General features: G+C 37.2%; 2 protein-coding genes across 3 annotated transcripts; both read left to right on the top strand.

Moving 5' to 3' along the window:
* The first annotated feature begins 8,126 nt into the window (after window positions 1-8,126).
* On the top strand, window positions 8,127-9,465 carry LOC110222707 (olfactory receptor 4F6-like). Its single transcript, XM_021008219.2, has 2 exons — window positions 8,127-9,069; window positions 9,336-9,465. The coding sequence occupies exons 1-2, from the start codon at window positions 8,141-8,143 to the stop codon at window positions 9,379-9,381; spliced, it is 975 nt and encodes a 324-aa protein (XP_020863878.2). The 5' UTR covers window positions 8,127-8,140; the 3' UTR covers window positions 9,382-9,465.
* Window positions 9,466-19,945: 10,480 nt separating this feature from the next.
* Window positions 19,946-25,509, top strand: LOC110223394 (olfactory receptor 4F15-like). Of its 2 annotated transcripts, XM_078150633.1 has the most exons (2): window positions 19,949-20,863; window positions 25,492-25,509. In XM_078150633.1, exons 1-2 carry the CDS (start codon window positions 19,949-19,951, stop codon window positions 25,507-25,509), a joined length of 933 nt encoding a protein of 310 aa, XP_078006759.1. The 2 variants fall into 2 exon arrangements, with proteins under 2 accessions (XP_020864905.1, XP_078006759.1); XM_021009246.1 differs by lacking the exon at window positions 25,492-25,509 and having other exon boundaries at window positions 19,946-20,890.
* Window positions 25,510-26,195: the final 686 nt, after the last annotated feature.

The raw sequence follows: 26,195 nt of genomic DNA, 5'->3' as shown, positions 1-26,195 counted from the left end.
TATTTGCTGCTTTATTTGTGTTTGGTTATTTTATTTTTAAAATTTCATGTTCAGTTTCTTAGTTTCTCTCTTTTTAAATATACCACTTACATACATTTTAAGAAATATGCTTTTTTCCTCTGAGCATTACTTTAGAGATAAACTCCCCACCCCATATTTGATGTATTGCCTCTTTGTAGTCATTCCTTTTAAAAATTATCAGTTGTTCTATGATGTGTTCTTTTGCATAATCATTATTTAGAATTTCTTTACTTATTTACAACCTAGACTTAATTTATTCTTATTACATTTTTGCATTTTTAAGCTAAAAACTATGTTTACAATTTCTCTATTTTTATGATTTATTTATGAATTCTTTGTTCTTTTGAACACGATCAAATTTTGTAAAGGTTCTGTGAAATGCAGAGATTTATGATATTCTTAATTTTCCTATTCAAAAGATACCACATCTCTCAAAAATACTTTCCCACTAATTTAACTCTGTATTTTACTCAGTGTTTAACTTTATGTTAGATTTCCCAAATTATGAAAGAGTAACATCAATGCCACCTATAATTATACTACCATCTTTTTTTTTCAATTTGATTAGTTTTTTTCTTTAAGAAATTAGACATTATGCAATTTGGCACATATATATTTAGGAGTTATGCTGTTTCATTGTCCTTCATGTTTTTAAGGATATTGGTTATCTTGATGTCATTACATTTTTGCCTTATCTGAAATCAAACATAACTCCCATTTAAAAAAAATTATTGGATGCATAGTAAATTTTGTTATAGCTCAAAATTTTAATTTTTTATATATTTTAATTACTTATATACAATTTCTTTCAGAGTTTAAAGAGATTTGAGGTAGGACAGGAGGTAAGGGAGGGATGAGAAAAAACAGAGAAAAGTATTTAGGCTTGTGAACCTATGCTATGAAAATATGATATCCAAATCCTTGGGCATTTATATTTCCTGTTCTGATCATTAAAATGAAAATGACATTTCTTATGAGTTTGCCTCTCAAACATTTTTATGATGCTTACCATATACTCCTTCATAGGGACAGCACATTTATTATTACCATATTTCCATTTGCCCAAAATTTCCCATTTATGAAACAGCTATAATTAATTTGTCTCACTCCCATTTCTTTGTTTCCCCAATGGGAGGGTTTATTCATTTGCTCTGTGAATACTTTCTCCCTTTTCTCATTCCAAACATTCTAAAGGGGCTTCTAGAACAGCTATTCTAAGAATATCTTATTTCACACCAGTCAGGATAGTATTTCTATTAGTACTCAGGACATTTATTTGCATCCTCTCTCCCTCTATTTTATCACCAATCAACCTTTCAAGTGTTTTTCCTCTTGGGAAAACTAGTATGAATCCAAGAAACAATTACCAAGGGAAATAATCATAAACTAGGTATTAGAGGTCTGAGCAGTATCATTAGGTCACTAACAGAGCAACTAATTATATTGCTTCATGTTAGGAAAGGACCTGATATAACTCTTTTTCTTTAGAGGTTATTAAACTACAAAGGGAAGGATTAATATCTCTGAGTTTTTCTCATCCTTAAATACAATGTCACATTCTGTGACAAAACAGGTAGGCAAGATGAATACTTTTAAAATACTATACTTTTTACAATTATCTTCCTCTTTCTTCCAGAATACCTATTCTGTCTCTCTTCCTCTTTCCTCATCTCCTCTTGTATGTTTTAATTTTCCATTCTTCAATATCACACACACACACAATCATTAAACAACAATATGATATAGAAAATCATACATTTCACAAGGTTTAGATATTTACAATTTCTCTTTTAGATGAATTAATATTTTAAGGATGTCTAGTGTTTTTTATTCCTTTTCTCATGATCTTATCTTAAAATTTCTGATTTTGGGAACCAAAAAAGCCAAGTGTATATCTTGGATATACCTATATTTGGTGGCAACAGTCAATAAGAGTTTTGTATGGTAATCTTGAGAGTTAGTCATCAATTTATCTCATGATGAAGGATGGTGATGGGATCATTAATAAAATAAATGATGGCCAACAGTTGTGGAAAGAATTCCTTTTCCAAGAAGGTTTTGGGCTTTTGGAAGAGGTGAGGGGAAGGATGGATAAATAAAGCTGAATCAAAGAAGAGGAAGTAACAAAACAGCTCCTTTGGAAGGGAATATGAGTAGCTTCAATTTGATTTCAATTTAGTTATATTTTCTAGAGATTAGGTTGCATGATAGTAAGATTAGATCAAAACTAACAAGATTGTGACTACTCTTGAACCCCCAGTGTGAAAGGGCAGTTTTTAAAATAGAGTCTCACCTTTGGTTTTTCTGATAGGACAGAAGGTCAAATTGGTGTAGTGAAAAAAACTGTTGGACTGGAAATCAAACCAGGTGTTTGCAACTAACTAGCTGTGTTGCCTTGGGCATGTTATGTAGACTCTGTAGTTCCTAGTTTTATAACATGTGAAATGAGAAGTTTGGATTAAGTAATCTCTGAAGTTCTTTTCATTGAATGATTCTGATTTTTACATATTAGGCTTGAGGAGTATGACTCCCCCAGACCTGGATGGCAGAGTCAAAATCTCTAAGAGGGAAAGATGAACAGCTCTGTTGTGGATTTTCGTATCTAGAGAACTCCAGGGAGATTCACGATCTTGGCAATGTTTTCTGAGTAAGCAGAGGAGATAAGTATATCTTATTTCTCTTCAAATTAGATCTGGAGGTTCATTTTTCTGTTTTTTTGACTTTTCCTAAAATTCTCAAGATTTCTTCCATAGTAATAGAACTATTTTAAGGATAGATCCCCTTTTCATTTATCTATCCTTACAGTTTTATCAGAGGTTAGCCAATTATGTGGCACAAGCATTTTTTTAGTGAGACCTTTCTTCAATGTTTTTCCTAAGCTAGATTAGGTTACATAGGCATTATAGTGTAGTGGCTAGAAAATGTATTAGAAGAATTTTTAGCTTGAGACTTACCATTCAGTTTGCTGGGAAACACACATTTGTTTCTGCAGTTTCCATTTAACTTTCCACCGACCATAATCCCATTATGTCCAGTTAGTACAGGTGGTCATGGACACATTGACAATACTCATACTGATTTTGCCTCTTTAATCCACCATAGGCATTACCATTTTACAATTTCCTAAAGAAATAGTTAAAAAAGGAGTAAATAAGCCAATATCACAACAACAAAGGAAGAACTTAAGTATGGCCAGATAATGGGTACCGTACATTTTCAAATGAGGTAGATAATTTATGGCACTTGTTCCAGGGAGAGAAGTCATTATTGTGAAATGTGTGAACCCTCTCTCTTATCCTTTGCATATGGAGAGAAAGGAGAAAGAAAATGGCTTGGAATTAAAATAACAACAGCACTTGGTGTTAGAATGTAAACTTACAAAGAAATTAGTTTGGATGGTTTTGTTTTAAATAATAACGCACATGTTTTAAACACTTAGAAAATGAAGTCTCATGGGGGTCAAAGGTCATACCTAATATTTCTTAGTTCCGCACCCCACCGTTTTCATTTGGTCAGTACTTGTAATTTCATAAGTGTAGGGAATTCCTGGGTGAGGAATTTCCTTCTACAAATCAGATCTGCACCTGGTATTGTTAAAAAGTTTCTAGGGGCACAGAGGAATTAAGTAATTTGCTCTTCTTGTTTCTTTACAAAATGACAGTTGGACTCTGTAGACTCTAAGGTCCCTTCAGCCTCTAAATCTATGATCCCATAATCACTATGCTTATCCTCTATATGCATATTTTTTACTTTTCTCTTTTTTCTACTTATTCTCTTTTTTCCTTTTTTATCTTCTGTTCTTTCGTGCATCCTCTCCCATCGTTAATCTTACCCACCCTTCATTATGCTTTTCTACTTCATACTTTCCTTGCCCCACCCTTTTCTTCTTTGTATAATGAGTTGCTTGGTTGTGTTTCTGTGCATATGGTTTCTATCTGCTTATACATGTGAATAGTTCCAGAATGGAAGTCCCTTCTGAATCTTTATTTTGGACCATGATGGTTAAGAAAGTAAAATGCCATCAGTGATCATAAGTTTTATAGATTGAGATCATTTTTCATCCCTTGAAATGATGGCTTTTACCTGGAAATTCCCTCTCCACAAATATTTGATGATGAGCCTTCTCAGTCATGCAAACAAAGCAAAAAGTAGACAAATGTACAAACAATTCTAGTACTATTAAGCATTAATGAAGTATTACAAATAACACTGAACTAATTTTATACCTAGATTTAAGTGAACGAGGGCTGTGCAAAGTCACCAGCCTCACTTTCTCTTCTGGCACCGTCTGGGTCCAGTGGCAAGATATAGATCAGGATGACTGGAGATGGCCCTGGATGCAGAATGGGTAAAGTATGAAAGGGTCAGTTATAATACAGCTGTAAGGACCAGAGTGAGAGCTGGGAAGGCCATGCTACAGTGTTGCTGAGCATAATAACATGGTTAGTTATCTAGGTGGAAAAGGACAGGAAGAGCTACAAAAATTTGTTTAAGGACAATGCAGAGAAGTGTTTTGAGATTGGCAAGAGAATTAATTATATTTGCCTCCTGTTTCCTCTTCCTCAATCTGTTGTATTCATTTTGCAGTGGTGTTAGAATCGAAATGGCTAGCAGTGAACAACAGGATATTTCCTTGATATTGATATTTGGTGGAATAGAGATAATTTGTAAGTCAGCCCTTAAGTAACTGTTATGGAGTTACTGAGAGCAGAGTTTGAATCTTTAGAAAGAGAAAGTAGTTTGAATAACTGTAGAAGTTAAGAATATTGGTTAATGCCTCAGTGTGATTGTATGCAAATCATGGATCAGTGTATTATTGGCACAAAATAGCCAGTATGTTTTCAGCTCAGCATAAGTTAGTGCCTGTGTGTGCTCTGGTATGAAAATTTACATAACTTGAAGTATAATTAGTCTTCACTGGGGATCCTTGGAGAGTGGCAATAGAGAAAGAGTAGCTATCTGCCACAGGTATTTCAAGTCCTGAGAAAAATGCATTCTGGGTCCCTGTGCTAATCCTTATGTCATGCTATTAATATCGTGGAGATTGTGATGACAAAGCCTATGCTGATGTAAATTACTGATTGATATTGATCTGTGCCACAAAGATTTCTTTTTTTTGTTAATTTATTTTTAGTTTTCAGCATTCACTTCCATAAGCTTTTGAGTTTTAAATTTTCTCCCTGTAACTCCCCACTCCCTCCTCAAGATGGTGTGCAGTCTCATATAGGTTCTACATACACATTCCTATTAAATATATTTTCACATTAATCATGTTGTAAAGAAGAATTAGAATTGATAGGAGGTGAGACAAAGAAGATAAAACATAACAGAAGAAAAAAAAAGAGAAAATAGTATGCTTTGATCTGCATTCGAACTCCATAGTTCTTTCTCTGGATGTGAATAGCATTTTCCATTATGAGACTTTTGGAGAAGTCTTAGATCCTTGCATTGCTGAGAAGGGCTAAGTCTATCAAAGTTAGTCATTGCATAACATGGCTGTTACTGTGTACAACGTTCTACTGGTTCTGCTTACTTTACTCAGCATCAGTCCGTACAAATTGTTTCAGGTTTTTCTGAAGTCTGCCTGCTCAACATTTCTTATAGCATAATAGTATTCCATTACATTCATATACCACAACTTGTTCAGCCATTCTGCAATTGATGGGCATCCCCTCAATTTCCAATTCTTTGTCACCACAGAAAGAGCTGCTATAAATATTATTGTACATGTGGGCCTTTTCCCCATTTTTATGATCTCTTGAGGATATAGCCCTAGAAGTGGTATTGCTGGGTCAAAAGGTATGCACATTTTTATAGCCCTTTGTGCATAGTTCCAAATTGCTCTCCAAAATGGTTGGATCAGTTCACAACTCCACCAACAATGCATTAGTATTGCAATTTTCCCACATCTTCTCCAGCATTTACCCTATTCCTGTTTTGTCATGTTAGCCAGTCTGATAGGTATGATGTAGTACCTCAGAGTTGTTTTGATTTGCAGTTCTCTAATCAATAGTAATTTAGAGCATTTTTTCCATATGATTATACACAGCTTTAATTTCTTCATCTGAAAACTTCCTGTTCATATCCTTTGAGCATTTATCAATTGGGAAATGATTTGTATTCTTATAAATTTGACTTAGTTCTCTATATATTTTAGAAATGAGGCCCTTATCAGAGACGCTGGTTGTAAAAATTCTTTTTCAGTTTTCTGCTTCCCTCCTAATCTTTCAATTCCCTCCTAATTTTTCAATTAAATGTAATCAAAATTATCCTTTTTGCATTTCATAATGTTCTTTAGCCCCAATGATTTCAATAGTTAAGAAAAGACACCTGGCTGGGGAGGGGATTGTGAAAAGATGGAAATAAAACATCTATTTAAAATAATCTTTTATTTTTTCCCCAATTACATGTTAAAACAATTTTTAACCTTTATTTTTTTGATTTCCAAATTTTATTCCTCTCTCCCCGCCCTCCTGCCCTAAGATTGGTAAGCAATATGATATAGATTATACATATGCAATCATGTAAAACATTTCTATATTATTCATTTCATACAGGAAGACTCAAAAAAGGAAGAAAGAAAGAAAAAAAAGAAAGGAAGAAAAAAAAGGAAGAAAAAAAGAAAGGAAGAAAGAAAGAAAGAAAATAAAAAAGAATAAGCTCAGGACTGCTAGGTGGTGTAGTGAATACCGCACTGGTGCTGGAGTCAGGAGGACCTAAGTTCAAATCTAGCCTCAGACATTTGACACTTACTGGTTATGTGACCATAGGCAAGTCACTTAACCCCAGTGCCTCGCAAAAAAGAGTATGCTTCGGTGTGTATTCACATTGCCTGAGTTCTTTTTCTGGGAATGGATAGCGTGTTTCATCATGAGTCCTTTGGGATTGTTTTGGATTATTGTATTGCTGAAAATAACTGTCATTCATAGATCTTCATTGTATAATATTGCTGGTATTGTGTACAAAGTTCTGGTTTTACTCACTTCACTTTACACCAGTTCATTTAAATCTTTCCAGGTTTTTCTGAAATCATCCTACTTGTTATTTCTTATAGCACAATGATATTGTATCACAATCATGTACCACAGTTTATTTGTTTAGCCATTCCCCAATTGATGGGCATCCTCCCAATTTCTAATTCTTGGTCACCACAAAAAGAGCTGCTACAAGTATTTTTGTGCAAAGTATTTTCCTTTTTTTTTTAGCTTTTTGGATCTCTTTGGGGTACAGACCTACAGAAAAAATTAAAGCTATCTATAAGCATATGAAAAAAATGCTCTAAATCACTATTAATTAGAGAACTGCAAATCAAAACAACTCTGAGGTACTACATCATACCTATCAGACTGGCTAACATGACAAAACAGGAATAGGGTAAATGCTGGAGAAGATGTGGGAAAATTGCAATACTAATGCATTGTTGGTGGAGTTGTGAACTGATCCAACCATTTTGGAGATAAAGGATATGTATGTACAGTTTTATAGGCCTTTGGGCATAGTTCCAAATTGCTCTCCAGAATGGTTGGACTAATTAATAACTCTACCAACAGCTTTCCCACATTCCCTCCAACATCCATCATTTTCCTTTTTTGTCATGCTAGCCAATCTTTAGCTGTGAGGTAGGCCCAAAAATTTCTGAATGTTTATCCTAGTTAATGATGTATTTTTGTGGTTCCTGATAAGTGAAAAGAGCCGTGGATGTGGATTCAAACCCCAGCTTCAACAATTACTAGCTTTGTGACCATGGTCAAGCAACAATTTCTCTGAGCTTCGGTTTTCTGATCTGTAAAATGAGATAATAATGATACTTACTCTATAAACTTCATAAGGTTGTGGTGAGGAAAAGGCTTTTAAAATCATACCACATCATAAAAAATCTTTTGTTGTTGTAAACAAGGTTTTTTTTAAGCATGCATTTTCTTTCTTTTATTTTATTGTCTTGACTTTCTCCTATCTCATCTTGTGACTATCCTAGTTTCTTGTGCTAGAGTACCTCTAACCTGCTGTCACCTTTCATAGTGGAAGAAATAGGATGTTCAGTTTTAATTCCCATAATTATAATTTCTTCTTCTTTGTTTACCATCAGGTCACTTCAGAGTCTACACTATTGATTGAGTCAATGGATGGAGCCAATGATTCTGTGGTGACTGAATTTGTATTGGTGGGACTTTCTGTTTCTTGGGAGATGAATATTGTCCTATTTTGTTTCTTCTCCTCATTTTTTGTGGGAATTGTGCTGGGAAACTTATTCATTGTGTTCACTGTGATTTTCGATCCCCACCTGCACTCTCCCATGTATTTCCTGCTGGCCAACCTCTCCCTTCTTGATCTGGGTCTATCTGCTACCGCTGTACCCAGGATGATAGCTGATGTTTTGAGTACATACAAAATCATCTCATTCCCAAGTTGTATGACCCAGCTATTCTTTATCCATGTTATGGGAGGAACTGAGATGGTTCTTCTTATAGCCATGGTTTTTGACAGATACACAGCAATCTGCAAGCCTCTCCATTATCTGACTATTATGAACCTCAAAACATGTATTTGCTTTGTGGTGGCTGCCTGGGTGATTGGGGTGATCCATGCTGTGTCTCAATTTGTTTTTGTTATAAACCTGCCCTTTTGTGGACCTAACAAGGTTGACAGCTTTTACTGTGACTTTCCTCAGGTCACAAAACTTGCCTGTGTAGATACCCACATAGTGGATAATGTGGTCACTGCTAATAGTGGGCTTATTTCCATGGGCACCTTCTTCCTGTTGATTATTTCCTACGTCTTCATCCTGGTCACAGTCAGACATCGCTCTTCAGTTGGTTTGTCCAAGGCTTTTTCCACATTATCAGCTCATATCACAGTGGTATTCTTATACTTTACTCCATGCTTCTTTGTCTATGTATGGCCATTCCCCACGCTGTCACTGGACAAATTTTTGATCATTCTTGACTTTGTTGTTACCCCTGTCTTGAATCCTGCAATCTATACATTTAGAAACAAGGAAATGAAGGTGGCAATGAAAAGATTGAGCAGGCAGATTGTGGGTTTTAAGGAGTCTTCTTGATGAATGTTGCTCAACAAAGCCATGGCATGCTTCAGTCTCATGCTGACCATCCCGGGACCTAAAAAACTTATTAACCTGCTAGAAGCTGAGAACTTCCATCAGAGAGTACATTTCTTATCCTTAGAAATTGCTCTCAACCATGATTGTAGAATTGTTTTGGCAACCACAATTGAGTGACACATCCCATTTCCACATATAAGATTTACAGTGAGGATAATTGCATACTTGTGCTGATATCTACACTCAACACATTTAGTTATTTCAGTGCCATAAGGCATACTTCCTCTAATGTTACTAAATAGTTCAAGGAAAATATGATATGAGGTAAAACAACCTTAACAGGGACAATTCCTTCCAGAGGCACAGAGCTGAATGTACAAGGAAAGCACGGAGCTCCTAAGATGAGGAAGTCAACAACAAGTCTAAAAGCATTTATTAAACACTTACTATATACTGTGCTAAGCACTGGGAATAAAAAGAAAAGCAAAAAGAGTCCCTGCCCTCAAGGAGCTCACATTCTAGTGGGAAGTCAATATGTAAACAACTATGCATATATAAAATACATAGATCAGCAGAAGAGTTAGATAATGAGGAAGTCAGAGTAGGGGTCTATAGTTAAGGACATTAGGGTACAGTTTGGTTATGGTTTCAATATAACATTTGATTTAATACATAAAGCATTTACTGCTATGTGGTCAGAATTACTCTTGGGAAATGGCAGTGTTTGGGGCAATGATGTGCAGGCATACCTCTTTGTTGGTTAAGGTTTTATTTAATATTCTCAACTATTAGTAAGCTTGGTAAGGAGCACTTTATAAAACAATCAATATTTTCACTGAAATTTAATGGTCCCAAGGAACAAAATATGGGCATATATAAGACAGTATATGATAAAGTCCAAGTTTCTTAAAATGACACTGAAGTCCCTTCATATGTCTCTAACCTACTTTTTTCAGGTTCTTTCCCCATGCTTCCCCACCAAACAATTTACCCTTTAGCCAAATTGTAGTGCTTACCACCCTCAAATCAATTCTCAAGACTTCCCCTTCTGGGTTTTTGATTGTGCTACAGTAGTACTTATGCCCATAATGTCCTCTTCACCCATCACTGCCTGTTCACATCCTCTCTATAATTTCAAAATTCAGTTAAAAAATGACATTATCCATTAAAAGATAGCTAGGTAGTGTAGTGGATGGAGTATTGGACCCGAAGTCAGGAAGACTCACCTGTCTAAGTTTAAATCTGTTCTCAGACACTTACTAGCTATGTAATCCTGGGCAAGTCATTTAGTCCTGTTTACTTCAGTTCCTCATCTGTAAAATGCTGGAGAAGGAAATGACAAACTACTCTACTATCTTTGCCATGAAAGTACCAAATGGGGTCATGAAGAGTTGGACATGAATGAAATGACTGAACAACAGCAATTATCTGTTAAGCCTTCCTTGATAATTCCTTGTGCTTTCTGGCTCCCCCTATCAGCGGTCATTTATACCTCATCTGATGTCATAGTTTTTTCTACCCTTATAAGGCAATTATCTACTTACTGAAATGGATCTGTGATCTCCTTGATTCAGGCATTTCCTCTAGTGATACAAATAATAATCTACCCATGCCTACCTATCCTATGCTACCTTTGTCCTTGATCTCCCAAAAGTGTACCACATATGATGTTCACCCAAATTGCTGGGGGCCTTCCTTACTTTCTCTCAACATCATGAGTGTACCAGCAGGACATTCTCAGTGTTGACCTGTCATCCCTTGCTCTTTGAATGTTAACAACCTCCTTATCATGATTCCTTGATGACTACATTGTTCCTTTGTGTTCCTAATTTGTGACATGCTATAGTTTCTTCACACCCACAATGGTATTATCTCTTCCTTCTCTGTGATATTCATTTTTATTCTTCAGAGACAATGGTTTGTCTTCAGAGACAATTATTGCCATGTAGCAACAATGGTAAAATGTGAGTATTGAAGATATAGGCCTTCACTTTCATAGGAAATCTGTGGGTCAATAACAGAGCTTTGCAATTTTCTGAAAGTCAAACATAGGAAATGAATGGTGGAAAGGACATTTATGCTAATTACTACAATTTCATACAAAAGTTTAACCACTGTACATCAATTACTTTTACGAGACCAAAAGAATAGAAACTTGTTATGCAAAATCTCAGGAGAAGAAAGTCAAAAATTTGAACAACATAATTTCATAAAATGCTAAGAATCTGTGGACAAAAAGCAGCAACAGCAATACAAGTTTGAAGAAATCTTGACAAGACACTCAATAAATAACACCCTGAAGGCATTTATGGATAAACTGAAAAGATATCTACAAATGGAGAAAGGTTGGAAAAAATCTCCAAAGAATTTTTTTGTAATAAATTATTTTTCCTATCAAAGATGATGGAGCCACATTTAGATTCTAATGAGATAGTTCTAAATTTGTATCTTGTGGAAATGGAATGGTACTGATGGTAACAAAGATGGGAAAAGCAGCTGGATCAGACTAAGTGTATAAAAAAATTTGTGCTGGAGCTGGGGAAATTTTTAGGGCATTAGGAGTTCAATTCTTTAGGAATCTGACATAGAGAATTATATCAAAATATGGGGAAAAGTCTTATATCTAATTATTATTTTTAAAAAGTTACCACAAGCATCAATAGTATACTAAGGTCAACTTTTTCATCTGAATAAAATGTTTATGAGAATAAACTTCGCATGCATAGAGGATTGTGCTTAATGAGGAAATTAGAAAGGAATGGGTAGCTTTTATAAGCATTATATCTCAGTAGTCTGGTTTTTTTACTGTCACAAAAACTGACTAGAAGACATTTTGTTTTTTGTTCAGTTGTTCAATCATATCTTACTCTTTGGGACTCCATGGAGCATGGCATGCTAGGCCCTTCTATCCTCCACTACCTCCTGAAATCTGTCTAAACTCCTCTTTGTTGCTTCCATGATGCTATCTAAAAGATGTAGAGAACGTAAAATTCCACAGCACTTATCATTTGTTGATGAAAAAATAATTTAATTCAGTGAGGCAAAATATTATGTGAAGTGTTTTCTATGTATATGTCAAAATTATACAAAATTCCTTGAAGGATGATAACAACTGAGGTAACCTTGCTTGATGATTCTTTGATCATTAATATCAGTTGAGGTGTAAAAGACGTATGTTTACCAAAGTTGGCCACATTCATAGAGGAGATTTCCAAGTAGAAGAGTCTAAGTCAAGGAGGGATTCCTTATAGAACAGGAGTTCTTAACTTGGAGTATGTGAAATTTTAAATTTTAAAATGGTAAATATTTTGCTATAATTTTAAAAATATTTTGATACAATTAACTTTAGTATAACAAATATTTTGGTGTGACACATATTTCAACAAAATTGATTTCCTTCATAATCCTATATATTTTACTCTGAGAAAGATTCTATAGCCTTCAGCAAACCTCCAAAGGGGTCCATGTCCATGACATAAAAGAATTAAGAAGCCCTGCTATAGAGGGTAAGGTGCCTTAAATTCTGCTGTTTGTTGATCATATAATGCTGATTACATAAAAAACCTGAAATACTCCTGAACATACTCCCAAATGAGATCCAATATTTTTTTAGAGTTTGACCTAAATATCCACCTAATAAATATCAGGTAGATTAGTACTTAGTGCTCAAGATACTGTAGTGCCTAAGAGCACCTGACCTCTCTGAACTTCCTTATTACTGTGGAGGGCAACACCATACTCTTCGTCACCCAGGCCCACAGACTTGGTGTCATCCTTGATTTCTCACTTTCTTCTCTCCATATCCAATTGGTTGCTGAATTCTGTCAATTTTATCTTTGCAAAATCTCTTATATATGGCTCCTTCTCTCTTATGACATTGCTACCACCCTGGTGCAGGCTCTCTTCACCTTGCACTTAGACTATTGGGATATCTTGCTAGTTGATCTCCCTGTCTCAAATCTTTCCCCATCCCAGTTCACCCTCCACTCAGCTGCCAAATTATTCAGAATTTTCTTAAAATGCAGATTTGACCACCATGTCACCTTCCTATTTGGTAAACTCCAGTGGCTTCCTATTATCTCTGGGGTTGAATATAAAACCCTTTTTTTTGGGGGGGGCAGTCAAAGCTCTTCATAAGCCCTCCTTTCCACTCCTTGCTCCTATCTTCTGTCATCCAGTGTTATTGACTTCCTTGTTGTTCTTCACACAAGACACTCCATTTTCAGACTCCAGGCATTTCCCCATGCCTGGAATAATCCCCTTCCTCATCACTTTCCCCTGGCTTCCCTGGCTTCTTTAGCTTCTCTGCCTTCTTTCAAGTCCCAGCTGAAATCCTATCTCCTATGAAAAGCCTTTTTTGAACTCCCTTAATGCTAGAGCCTTCCCTGTGTTGATTATCTGCAATCTGTCTTTTTTGTACATAGTTGTTTGCATGCTGTCTCCCTCATTAGACTGCAAGCTCCTTGAGAGCAGGAACTGCCTTTTGCCTTTATTTGTATCCCTGGAGGTTAGCATGGTGTCTGGCACATAGCAGGTGCCTAATAAAGAGTTATTGACTGAATCACTGATCTCAGTGTCAGGGTAGGTACCCCTCCAGATATTTACCTGAACTTCAAGATACTCTGCTGGTCTACATCCTCTGGAGTACAATATGTGAGTTCCTTCTTATGGTTTTAGCCAGAGGATACAATTAATTAAAAACAAAGCATCAATGAAATGGCATAGTAAGCAAAATAACAACAAAACATTTTCTCCACAAACTTTGGGTGCCATCTCCAACAAATATACCCTGCATTGGTGGGAAGAGTGGACATATGTTTGGAACAAAGGCTGAAAAGCACAAATATAGGAATGTACGTGGCCAGGATATACATGTGGAAAGGCACATTAAAATAATGTACTAATAAAAAAGATGGACTGGTCATCTGGCAAGAGGGAATTATAACCGATGGGCATCTTGTGCACTTTAATAGTATCCTGGTGATGTCAAATGATTCTGGGAGGAGCCATCCAATCAGAAGGTATTTTAAATTTGGGTTCTCATCTGCAAAATGAAGTAATTGGAGTAGATAGCTTCTAGCTCATACCAGTAATTCTGGGATATCTGATAGCATAGGGCCTGTATTCTTCTCATTGTGAATAATGAAAAAGCAAAAGTGTGATTTGCCAGTTGAGGTTTATTGCAAGTATTAAACTCTTTATATTAGGTTTCTGATGGCAGAAGCCCTTAGTAGAAGACCAATACTTAGATAGTCAAAGGAAGGGAAGGATTAGAGCAAGGAGTAAGCACACAAGTTGAGCAGGTGGATTCATTACCCAGTAGGACAAATTTGAGGGTTTTTAACTATGATATTTAGAAGCAGCTAAGTGGTATAGTAGATAGAGTACCAGCCCTGCCATTAGGAACACTCATCTTCCTGAGTTCAAAACTGGACTTAGACAATAACTAGTTGTAAGCAGGCAAGTCACTTAACCCTGTTTGCTTCAGTTTCCTCATCTGTAAAGTGAACTGGAGTAAGAAATGGCAAACCACTCCAGTTTCTTTGCCAAGAAAAACCCAAATGGGGTCACAAAAAGTTGGATGTGACTGAACAAGAACAAAAAATATGATGTTTACATTTTCTGTCCTCAGCCTCAAGCAGCAAATAGAATTCCCTGTGAATATTCTCATTTGTTGCTAGAGGCTCCCAACTGTGCTCTGTTTCAGTTAGATAAATTATATGCAGCATTCATTCCTCTTTGTTTCAGACTTGTCCCCAGTCATACGGTACTCATAGATAAGTCTCCATAGGTTTGGAAGCCTTTAGGCATCTTCTTCCTTAAGATCTAATAATTTCTGTAGGCAATTATCCAAGGGCTTCTGCTACCAAAAACCCAATATGAAGAGTTTAATGCTTGCTGTAAGCCCCAGTTGCCAAATCATACTTTTGCTTTTTCATTATCCACAATGGAAAGAATACAGACCCCAAGTAATCAATTTCTCAGATTCATAGATAAGAGCTATATGCCATCTGCTTCAACTACCTCATTTTACAGGGGAGAACCCACATTGGAAAAACCTTCTGATGGGATGGCTTCTCCATCTAAGCAGAATGTGCAGGTCAGTCATGTCTCATTTCTCTCCAGGCTGCATTCTGGACTTTCTCCACCATGCTCCTGCCCAGGTTACCTCTGTCTCCCCCTCCCCCAGCCCCTTTTTCAGTTTCCTTTGTTGTGTCCTCTTCTTCCATCAGAATGTAGGCTTCTTGAGGGCAAGGTTTATTTTGCTTTCTATTTGTATTCCTAGCACTTAGCATAGTGCTTGGCACATCATAAGCACTTAATCACCTTTTGACTCATTGACAGAGAGGTTAAATGCATCTTTTCAAGGTCATACAAGTTGTAAGTGACAGAGGCATGACTTGAATCTATGTTCTCTGATTTCAAGTACAGGACTCTTTCTTCTGTACCATCTGGGAGCTGAGAGACTGTCCTACCTCTACTAAACATCACTTCAAGGGAGAAGAGGTAGTTCTAGCAATAGACTCACAGAAGGAGAGTTTATTAATTCATCTTTTTTTTTTCTTGGATGTTAAGATTATGATCTTCAGAATACGGTCCTGGAATTTCTTTCCATCATCTGTTTGCTTCCCCATGGGGAGATACATCTGCTCATTCTGTGACTATTCTCTCCCTTTCCCAACTCAGTCACTCCACACAGCATCACTACAGAAAATTATTCACCCTATGGGGCTATTTCACATAAACTACTTGGTAATTTAGGGGGCATGAGACTCTTTTCATATTCTCTGGTTCCCTTTGTTTCATTGCCAGGCAACCTTTCCAATGTTTTTCCTCTGGGGAAAGCCAGTGTGATTCTAAGACATGCTCACCAGGGGAAGCCAACGATGGGCTGGGGACCAGAGATTTCAGCAACATCAATGGGTCACTAACATACAGAGCAATTAAATAACTTTGTTCCTAAGGAAGATACTTATATAACTCTTTTTTTCCTTTTGGTGGTTTTCCCAATGCAAGGAGAAAGGTTAAAGTCCCTGAGTTTTTACAAATTATGAAGATGCTTTGGCCTCAAGTCCTGTAATAGAACAGGTAGATGAGAGAGATATTTTTATGGTCTATTCTCACCCTACATTACTTTACTGTCTTCTCTCCTTCCCCCCAACTCTTTTTTTTTTGTCTTTCTGTATCTCTCTCTTTTTTCCACTTTGCTCTCTGCATTATATAGTTTCCTTTTATTCTATGTCACACACATTCAATCACTCTATTTCATTATGACTTGGAGCTGTGATATAATGAGCTGTTACCTAAAACTTTTATCTTTGGCGAATTAGTGTGTTCTTTTCTCTGGTATCTCCTTTATCTCTCTCATTTTCAAGTTTTCCACTGGGAATCAAGCAGCCCAAGTCTAGTTCTTGATTATCACTACACCCACTTCATGTTTGCAGAGGCTGTATAGAATCAAGTCCTGTTGTAGGTGAAAAGGGAAAAGAATCTAATCAGCCCCAAACTGGGAAAAGGCATTGTTAACTTAATCCATTAACTTTGTAGCCAGTCTGAATTATGGGGGTATCTTTAGAGAGAAGAGACTGATCAGTATTTCTTGAGGCTGAATGATTTGGGGATAGTTAAGTAGAAATGATCTAATGATCACAGATTTATAGTGGGAAATGAGCTCAAAAGCCAACTAACTCAGCCCTCCTATCTTACGGATGAGGAAAATTGAGGCCCACAGAAGTTAAATGACTTTCCAAACACCAAAGAGTAAGTAGGTTCCAAACCCATGCCTTATTACTCCATATAGAGTATTTTATACTTAAATTGTGAAAAGAAAACCTTTGTCAAATTGAGTTTAAGCCATTGTGAGAGAGGCAGAGGTGGAGAGAAAAAGAGAAATCACTTAAGCTTTCTCAGCATCAGTTTAATTATCTCTAAAATGGGAGCAATAATATTTGCTCTGGAGGAAGTGCTTATATGAATGTAAATAATAATAGCAATGATGATGAGTAATGAAAAGCACAAAGCAGCATGATATAGAGAAGAGGCATAGTGTAGTGGATAGGGCAGTGGACTGAAAGTTAGGAAGATCTGGGTTCAAATCTCAAATGAGATATTTGCTAGACGTATGACCTTGTGTAAGTAGCAACTTAATGCCTCAGTTTCCTTATCTGTAAAATGAGGGGATCGTACTTGATGCTGCCCTTGAACTCTAAACCTACAATACTTTGAAGATAGGATAAATGGAAAAATATTTCATGAGGGATGTTATAGGAGACTTCTGCTTGGTTTTCATTCCAGGGGGTTCTGAACCCCTATCAATAAGGTTAGACAAACAAGGCCAGGTTTGTTCTTCAGGGTAAGAGAATATCTCTTTCTTAAATTTATTCTCATGTGGGCATATATGATTGAAAAGATAGGCAGTGTGGTGTGGTCAAAGAACATTGGAATGAAAATCTAGGACCTGGATTTTAGCCTGCTCTGTGGTTAATTTGCTTTTGATTATGATCAAATTACTTGTCCTATTTGAGTCTCAGTTTTCTCTTCTGCAGAATCCAGGGGTTAGAGTATTTCATTTCAAGTCTGCCAAATGTCATGATTCTGCTCTCCATCTTTTGTTCTGTTCAAGTATGTACCTCCATTCCAGGTATGATAAAGTGACTCCCCCAGGCCTTCCTGTGGTGCAGCCAAAAATTTCCAATAGGGAAAGACAACGCACTCTGCTGGCAATCTGGGCATCTGAAGAACTCCTGGGAACTTCACAAATTTTACAGTTTTCTGAGTAATAAGAGGGGCCTCCTTTTCTTTAAATGAAATTAAGAAAATCTTCATTTCTGCTTCTTTATTCTTATTCAAATTCTCATGATTTCTTCCTTTCTGAAACAGAGCTAGACCCACCCAGATCAGTGTAACAGAAATTGAATTAGCTCTTCTTCATTTATTTACAGCATTTGCATAAAAGATTCTGTGGGATTACTCAGGATGACTTCTCACTTTTATCCCCCCTTTGGAATTTTTTTTTCTAATATATAATTAGTTGGAATGCTACATATGGTTGATATTTTTAAGAAAGAGTATGTACAGAATGCTTTGAGTTGAATAAAATCCTCCATGGAGATTGAGAGGGTGCTTTTGATGCATGTTTTTGAAGTTTTTTTTTTCCAGTTTGTGACACATTAATCAAATTGTTGGAACAACATAAGAGGGTAACTGGGCTCCCACTTAGCTGTCATCCACATCATCCCATATCCAATTAATGTGTGCATGTAGAACTCTCTCTCTCTCTGTCTCTGTCTGTCTCTGTCTGTCTCTCTCTCAACTCCTCCCATCACAGGGGCACACACACTCACACACACACAAACACACACCTGCCAGTCTCTACCACTGTAGCCAATAATCTCAATCCTTCTAACTAGTTGTGAATTGACAAAAGGGAATGTGGAAACCCAAAACATCGTTGTATACTCAGTTCTTTTCCAAGCTACACTAGCATTTTGCCAATGCCCTATATAGTTAGTTGTTATTGGCAATATTCAACAATCATGGGTCTCTTATTTTTCTCCTTTATAGCTCATGTTTTACTATGGGAATACTGAATGTAAAAAGATAAATCAGAGATTTGCTTAACAACTTCTTTCAGCACAGCAGATAAATGCCTTAGTAGTCTGACCTTCACTTTTATGTGGAAAGGATGTCAGAAGGGAATACAATATTTTGTTGCTGACAGCTTAGGTTGGCTCATTAGGCCATGGGATGCTCTCTCCCATCCTATCCTATTGTTCTGGGATTCACCTGCTATAGGAGTCATCTAGTTCTGGCCCAATCTTGGATTCACCCGCTCTAAGAGTCATCTAGTCCTGGCCCAATCTTCTCCTTTACCTACCTACCAGCCACTGCTGTTTGGAGGGAGGTCCATTCTCAAACTCACCACTCAGTGACAGGGAGACATTTCATATGTGTTTTAGATCGGAAGTCACCCAAACCCACTTCAACTCATTTTTCCTGGCCTTAGTTTGAGAGGGGGCTGCCTATGTTGTTAGAACCACAATGACTTATGGGAAGAGGAGACTCCTGGTTGGTCAACTTCCCCATAAGCTACCAGAGGGATGGCAGTGTATGTATAACATTCACCAGAGAATATGGGTATATTAAAGTCCTATTCGTCCTGTGTCATCTGCTTCTGAACAAATGTGAAGCCACTTCCTGGGTTCCAATGCTAATTTGACACATTCTAAATGTATCGATTCTTAGGCATGGCCTTTTCTCCCTGAGCTAGTATAGCTCTATGGAAGATTATGATTGATCTAGTCATGTGACTCTAAGACTGTGCGATTAACTCAAGTATTGAAAAACTCAGGCTTAAACATGATCTGAGCATGAATTTGATGAGAGAATATTTGGAAACATATAGGGGAAACTGTGGAAATTCCATTATTAGTAATAGGATTGAATGTATTGAGACTATGATGGGAAATAAATGCATTTGCTTTATGCTTCTGTTTCCTCAGTCTGTTTATTGCTATGGTTCATCTTTCCTACCTTCTTCTTCTTCTTCTTCTTCTTCTTCTTCTTCTTCTTCTTTTCTTCTTCTTCTTCTTCTTCTTTTCTTCTTCTTCTTCTTCTTCTTCTTCTTCTTCTTCCCACATCTGTTCTTGTGAACCATTTTTTTTCTTTTCCTGTCTTAAGCTTTCCTTTGCTGACCTAATCTTATTACCCTTCTACTGTCTTGCTTCTCCAAAACTTCTGACCTATGGCCTTTTGAAGTTTTTGCTGGTAAGACAAATACAACATCCTCTTTTCATCCCCACAATTTTAATTATCTTCCTTGTTCTTTACTCTTAGGTCATTTCAGCAACTGTGGAACCAGCTGAATTAATGGATGGAGCAAATGACTCTATGGTAACTGAGTTTGTGCTTCTGGGTCTCTCTTCTTCTTGGGAGTTGAAGATTCTGCTCTTTTTGTTCTTCTGCTTGTTTTTTCTGGGAATCATGCTGGGAAATCTCTTTATTGTATTCACTGTGATTTTTGACCCTCACCTGCATTCCCCTATGTATTTCCTGCTGGCCAATCTCTCTCTCATTGACTTAGGTCTGTCTGCTACCACAGTTCCAAGGATGATAGTGGACCTTTTCAGTGAATGCAATACGGTCATCTCCTTCCCAGGTTGCATGACACAGATGTTCTTTATCCATGTCATGGGAGGAACTGAGATGGTTCTGCTCATAGCCATGGCCTATGACAGATACATAGCAATCTGTAAGCCTCTCCACTATTTGACAATTATGAGTCAAAAAATGTGTATTTGCTTTGTAGTGACTGCCTGGATAATTGGGATGATTCATGCTCTTTCTCAGTTTGTTTTTGTTATAAACTTGCCATTCTGTGGCCCCAACAATGTGGAGAGCTTTTATTGTGACTTTCCTCGGATCATAAAACTTGCCTGCATAGACACCGATGGGCTGGAGTTTGTGGTCATAGCCAACAGTGGATTTATCTCCATTGGGACTTTTGTCCTATTGATGATATCCTACATTTTCATCCTGATCTGTGTTCGACAACATTCTGCAGGTGATTTGTCCAAAGCCTTCTTTACTTTATCAGCTCACATAACTGTGGTGGTTTTATTTTTTGGTCCATGTATGTTTCTTTATGTGTGGCCATTTCCTACATTGTCACTTGATAAATTCTTTGCTATCATTGACTTTGTTATCACCCCTGTCTTGAATCCTGCTATCTATACATTAAGGAATAAGGATATGAAGATGGCAATGAGAAGACTAAGTAGCCAGGTTATGAGCTCTAGGGAAAACTTGTGATATATTTTATTTATCAAGGTCAGGAGGTAATTTTGGCTTACTGTGATCACATTGGGATATGTGCATCTAATTTTCAACATATGAGATCATACAAGTTGGAAGAAAATATGGTATGAAGAACTCTTAGCAGTTCATGTAGATGTAAGAGATGAGATGATTTTGCTTATCACTGAAGACAGAAGGAGATTCCTTCATATTGATAAGGACTGAAAATGTTACCCTGAATTATTTTAGGAGACAACACATTAAACTGTCAAATGCCTATTTTAGTGCCATATTTTGACCAGGCTTTACCTCACCTTCATCACATACTAGATATCTTCATGGAAATTCCATGCACCCAATTGATAAAAATAGGGGCTTTATATTTATGTAATAAACATAATATATAATAAACATAGAATAAAGATAGAATAAAATGACAAAGAACTCCCTCAGTTTTTCCATTTTAAAAGTGTGAAGTTATTGAAACAGGAATACCAAGTCAATGATATTTAAGTTCTTGAGTCAAACTTGTGATTTCTCCCCATGCTTTGCCAGCATGGGGGGCTACTTTGGAGGTATATAGAAGAGATCCTCCACGTATCAACAAGGTTTTTGATACTGATTTTGGGCCATTGTGTTTTCCTGCAACTTCTTTATTCTAAATGTGGCTACAACTCACTATTCAATGACTTGCATCTCTACCTTAATTACTGATTCTTACTTGGCATGCCTGGCTTAGGAAAGAAACATCTACTCCACAGAATAGAAACCATCTTCTGTCCTCTATATTTAGGGGAGGTTAGTTTTTCTTACATAGGGTGATCCATTCAAATAAGAAGCCCAAAGAACTTGCTAAGATATGTCAGCGCATAGTCTATAGTGTGTTGTACTGCAGGAAGTAAAACTGACTTTGTGGCCCAGTGGATAAAGCACTGGGCCTGGAGTCAGGGAGAATTCAGATTTTCAGATATTTACTAACTGTGTGACCAAGTCACTTAACCTCTGTCTGCCTTAGTTTCTTCAATGGTAAAATGGGGACAATAATAGCACATACCTCCTAAAGTTGCTGGAAGGATGAAATGAGATAATAACAGTAACATAGTTAGCAACAATGACTGGCATATAGTGGGCACTTAGTAAATACTTGTCTTTTTTTTTTACCCTTCTTTCCTTGTTTTTGGCCAATGTTTGTAAGTTTCAGTGAAACACAGGGTCAGGCTGGGTGCCAAGAAAGCTGCACTAGATACCACTGTAATTCTCGGTTCTGTAATAAGTATTATCAACTTTTCAATAAATGGGAACACATAAGGACTTTGGTTTGAGTGATATTTGTTTCCCAAGTTCTCTTTGTGACACAAGTATACATTGCACGTGGCACTTGGGTACCCCATATGATATTTGGAAAACAGTTGTGCAAGCAGCCTTCCCTGGCTTCTGTCCTGCCTTCCTTAATCTTACAGAAAATCAATGTGTCCTGATGTGATCTTAATTATCCAAGATGGAATGCAGTCCATGATCTGTCCACAAGGTGGCAATGAACTGAAGCCACTAGCCAAGTGGTCTTCAGATAGCTTTGGATCCTGAGTGAATTAACTTAAAAAGATGCAGTATTCTACTGGGTCACCAGAGGGCACTCACCCTACATAATTCAGTTACTCCCTCACTCCTTCCCCCCAGGAATGGCTTCTTGTGGTAGTACTGCATTTTGAATTTTAATTGATGTGTGATGCCAAAATAATTATAGTAGAAAAAAATCTATTACTCTAGCAAATGGACTTTTTTCTGTTGGTCCACTCAAACCCCAAATTCATAAAGCACTGTAAAACTGTTGTGGCCAAGCAGTTTATTGAACATAAAAAAGAAATAGAATAAGTGGTTCTCCCTGTAGCTTCTCCCCAAATATGACTTTTAACTCCTATACCAATAGATTGTGATAGCTTGTGGAAAGGAGGGGGGGTATGTTTGGGATCCAGCTTAGAGTCTATCCCCTGGTCTGATCTTGCCTCTGGCTCACCTCTATGGCTTCCATTATAGAAGACAGAAACATGGGCTATCTGAGTTTCAAACCTTGATGCCATTTACCCACAAGATAGGCAGAAAAACCTCTGTTAATTATACATCCTAGATCCCCAAAATGACTTACAGGGAGTCTCTCTCAACGATAAAAGAAAAAGGGTACTTCAAAATCTGTACGCCCAAACATAAAGTTCTTTATTTCAATCAATTGCCTGATTGAAACAAGAATACTTGAAATCTGTACACTCCTGTATTTTTATTGTTATTTAGTTATTTTCAGTCATGTCTGACTCTTTGTGACTCCTTTTTAGGGGAGTTTTCCTGGCAAAGATACTGGAGTGGTTTGCCATTTCCTTCTTCAGTTCATTTTACAGACGAGAAAACCAAGGCAAACAGAGTTAAGTGACTTGACCAAGGACACACAAATAGTAAGTGTCTGCACACAGCTATTAAGCATCCAAAACTGGATTTGAACTTAGGACTGCTTGACTCCAGGCCAGGTGTCTATCCATGGTACCACCTAATTCATCTGGGGCCATCTCTAGTTGTCTTGTTCTGTATCTTGCCACTGGGCCCAGATGGCTCCAGAGGAGAAAGTGAGACTAATGACTTTGCACAGCCTCACTCACTCCAATCCAATTCACTTGCAAGTCATGGCATTGCCTTCTTCATGCCATGATCCTCTTCAAGAGTAAAAGACGAACAACAACCACCTAGTTGCAGAAGGTAATGGGAGATGAATGGCAAAGAGTGTTCTGATTTGTGTAAGACAACTTTTGAAATACAAATCTATGGCATTTTGAGTAGCCATACTGGAACGACGGATAAGAAGAAAAAATACAATGCAAAGTGCACAGATGAGGGAATTGGCACACAGAAATGCTAAGTGATGTGATGATGTCACAAAGCTAAGTGGAGAAGCCAGCATTTGAACAAAAGTTTTTTTATTTGTTCATCTATACATCAAGGTTGCATAATGAGTTATGACTGTGCAACAAGAAGAATCCAGTTCCTAATTCCCAGTCCAGGATTCTGATTTTCTATACCCTCCCCTTAGCTATTGCACAAAATTTTCTTCTTTACAGTATTTTCTTATTGATGCATTTCATTTTTATATCAGTCATTTCTGGACATGCCTTACTTCACTGCCCTTCCTCCCAAATTATTCAAATTTCTTGTATAAGAAAGAAAACTGACAGCGACAACCTGCAGTAATGTATGTGACATTCTGCACCAGTATCAGCCACATCCAATCAACTAAAAGGGAAGACGTATATTTCCTCATCTCTTATATGGGACCAAGTTTAATTTTTATAATTAATCATTGTTGAGTATCATGTCAATATTCTTTTCATTTACATTGTTGCAGTCATTCCATATATTGTTCTGATTTTGCTCACTTCACTGTACATTTCTTCATCAAAATATTTGTTCCTCTGGATTCTTCATATTTATTAGTTCTTACAAACCAATAATATTCCATTATATTCCTATATTACAATTTTCTCAATTACAATTTCTCCAATCCATGAACTCTGAATTTCCTTTTACTTCTTTTCTACCACCAAACTGATATTTTGAGCATTTTGTTTTATGTGGAGATGGTTCTCACTGGGATCAGACTTTCAAAGCTTACTTTTGCAGTTCTGGGAAAACACAAGTGCCTCAGAGAGAGAATCCCCATGATGGCCAGATTAGGGATTCTTGCACCAACTGCATCAGTTGGCCACAGACTCTTGATGTTAGGGTGGGAGCATCATTTAATCCTTTCAGACACTTCCAAGTGTCTAATATTATAGACTCTATTCATTTCTTTAATAATGTATTAGAAATCTATGAAGGTATTGCTGTCCTTCTTTCAGACATGTAGGTAGGAAAGATCCAGAGCGAATTGGGTTTAAGGCTTGGTCTTTGAGAAAAAAATCTACACAATAAACCCTAAATTAACTAGGCAGCTTTTGGCCGTGAAAATTTACTCTCCTTTGGTCAGAACACCCTTAAGTAAGGGAGAGGAGAAGAGAGGAGAAGAGAAGACAGGAGAGAGGAAGGGGGGAAAATGGGGGAGGATGAGCTGAGTTGTCCAGCTGGAACTGGCCAGCTGGTTCTCTATTCATGGATTGGACAATAGGTCCCTGCCCAAGCACCTTTTAGTGGTTATTTTTTTGGGCCCTTCTGGCTCAGAGTGAATGTAAATAGTAACTGTTTCTCTTTTGGGTCTTCCACTCCAAGCTTAATTTTTTTTTTTTGTTTTTTGATTAAAGGGTCCATCCCTTGACTCACCTTTTAAAAAAATATTATTTATTTATTTTTGGCAATTGGGGATAAGTAACTTGCCCAGGGTCACACAGCTAGTGTCAAGTGTTTGGTCTGAGGCTGGATTTGAACTCAGGTCCTCCTGATTTCAGGGCCAGTACTCTATCCACTGTGCCATCTAGCTGCCCCCTTGACTCATTTCTTAAAGAAGCCTATTTATGAATGGTATTGCCTCATTCAAAGTAAAAACCTGAAAAGACTGTAGCTTAAAATAGCCAACGTCTCCCATTGCATTCTGGGCCATCTCCAATAGTCCTGATGGATATCTGGCCACTGGACTCAGATAGCTCTGGAGGAGAATATGAGGCTGGCAACTTAACACAGTCCTCCTTCACTCAAATCTAAGTCAATTGTAAGTCATGTCATCATTTCCCTGATGTCATGATCTTCTTCAAGAATGAGAACAGAGGATAAGCCACAGGTAGGAAAGATGAAATTAAAGCCAATGTCATGGAAAGAACCTTCCCCTGGCAATTAGAAGGGTCTTTGACAGAACACTAAAGATTGGAGATTGCAGGAAATTCCCTACCATATTTGGGTAGTCCAAGATCAGTGAAGAACTTTTGTTGCCCAGGTCAATTTTATTCTATCTGGAATGTACTACTTGCCTCTGGAAATGTTCAGAGGCTGTCAGTGCCACTTGAGTAAGGAACAGGATAGATCTGTGTAACTAGCTGTGATCTAACTATTTGAAGTTGACTTTCTAAGAACTGGACTGTCCTAGATTGTTTGATTGACTATACAGCTTGTGGGTTGATTCTGCACTTTATCCACTATCCAAGGGAAGGGATGGAATCTGAGATGTATTTCTAGGAACTCTTAATCATCAGGGTTCACATGCAACAACACAGAACTCTTGAACAACCCCAAATGAAATCAACTAAATCTCCTCCTCTTGCCACCCCCTCCACCTCCAACTCTAATCACAGACTTTAAATTACTTGAGGAGAAACTGAGGGGTCTGAGGCAGGGATACAGTACATTCAGAGAA

Source organism: Phascolarctos cinereus, unplaced genomic scaffold (assembly GCF_003287225.1).
Source record: "Phascolarctos cinereus isolate Bilbo 61053 unplaced genomic scaffold, phaCin_HiC Scaffold_3;HRSCAF=262, whole genome shotgun sequence".
NCBI classification, from domain to species: Eukaryota; Metazoa; Chordata; class Mammalia; order Diprotodontia; family Phascolarctidae; genus Phascolarctos; species Phascolarctos cinereus.
This window is presented reverse-complemented; position numbering and strand designations above follow the sequence as displayed.

What these genes read in the sequence shown, in the direction of transcription:
- LOC110222707 (XM_021008219.2), top strand. Translation starts at nt 8,141, where the DNA reads ATGGATGGAGCCAATGATTCTGTGGTGACTGAATTTGTATTGGTGGGA. An exon ending in CAGATTGTGGGTTTTAAGGA is followed by an intron (nt 9,070 to 9,335) that starts GTCTTCTTGATG and finishes CAACACATTTAG; the next exon opens with TTATTTCAGTGCCATAAGGC.
- LOC110223394 (XM_021009246.1), top strand. Translation starts at nt 19,949, where the DNA reads ATGGATGGAGCAAATGACTCTATGGTAACTGAGTTTGTGCTTCTGGGT.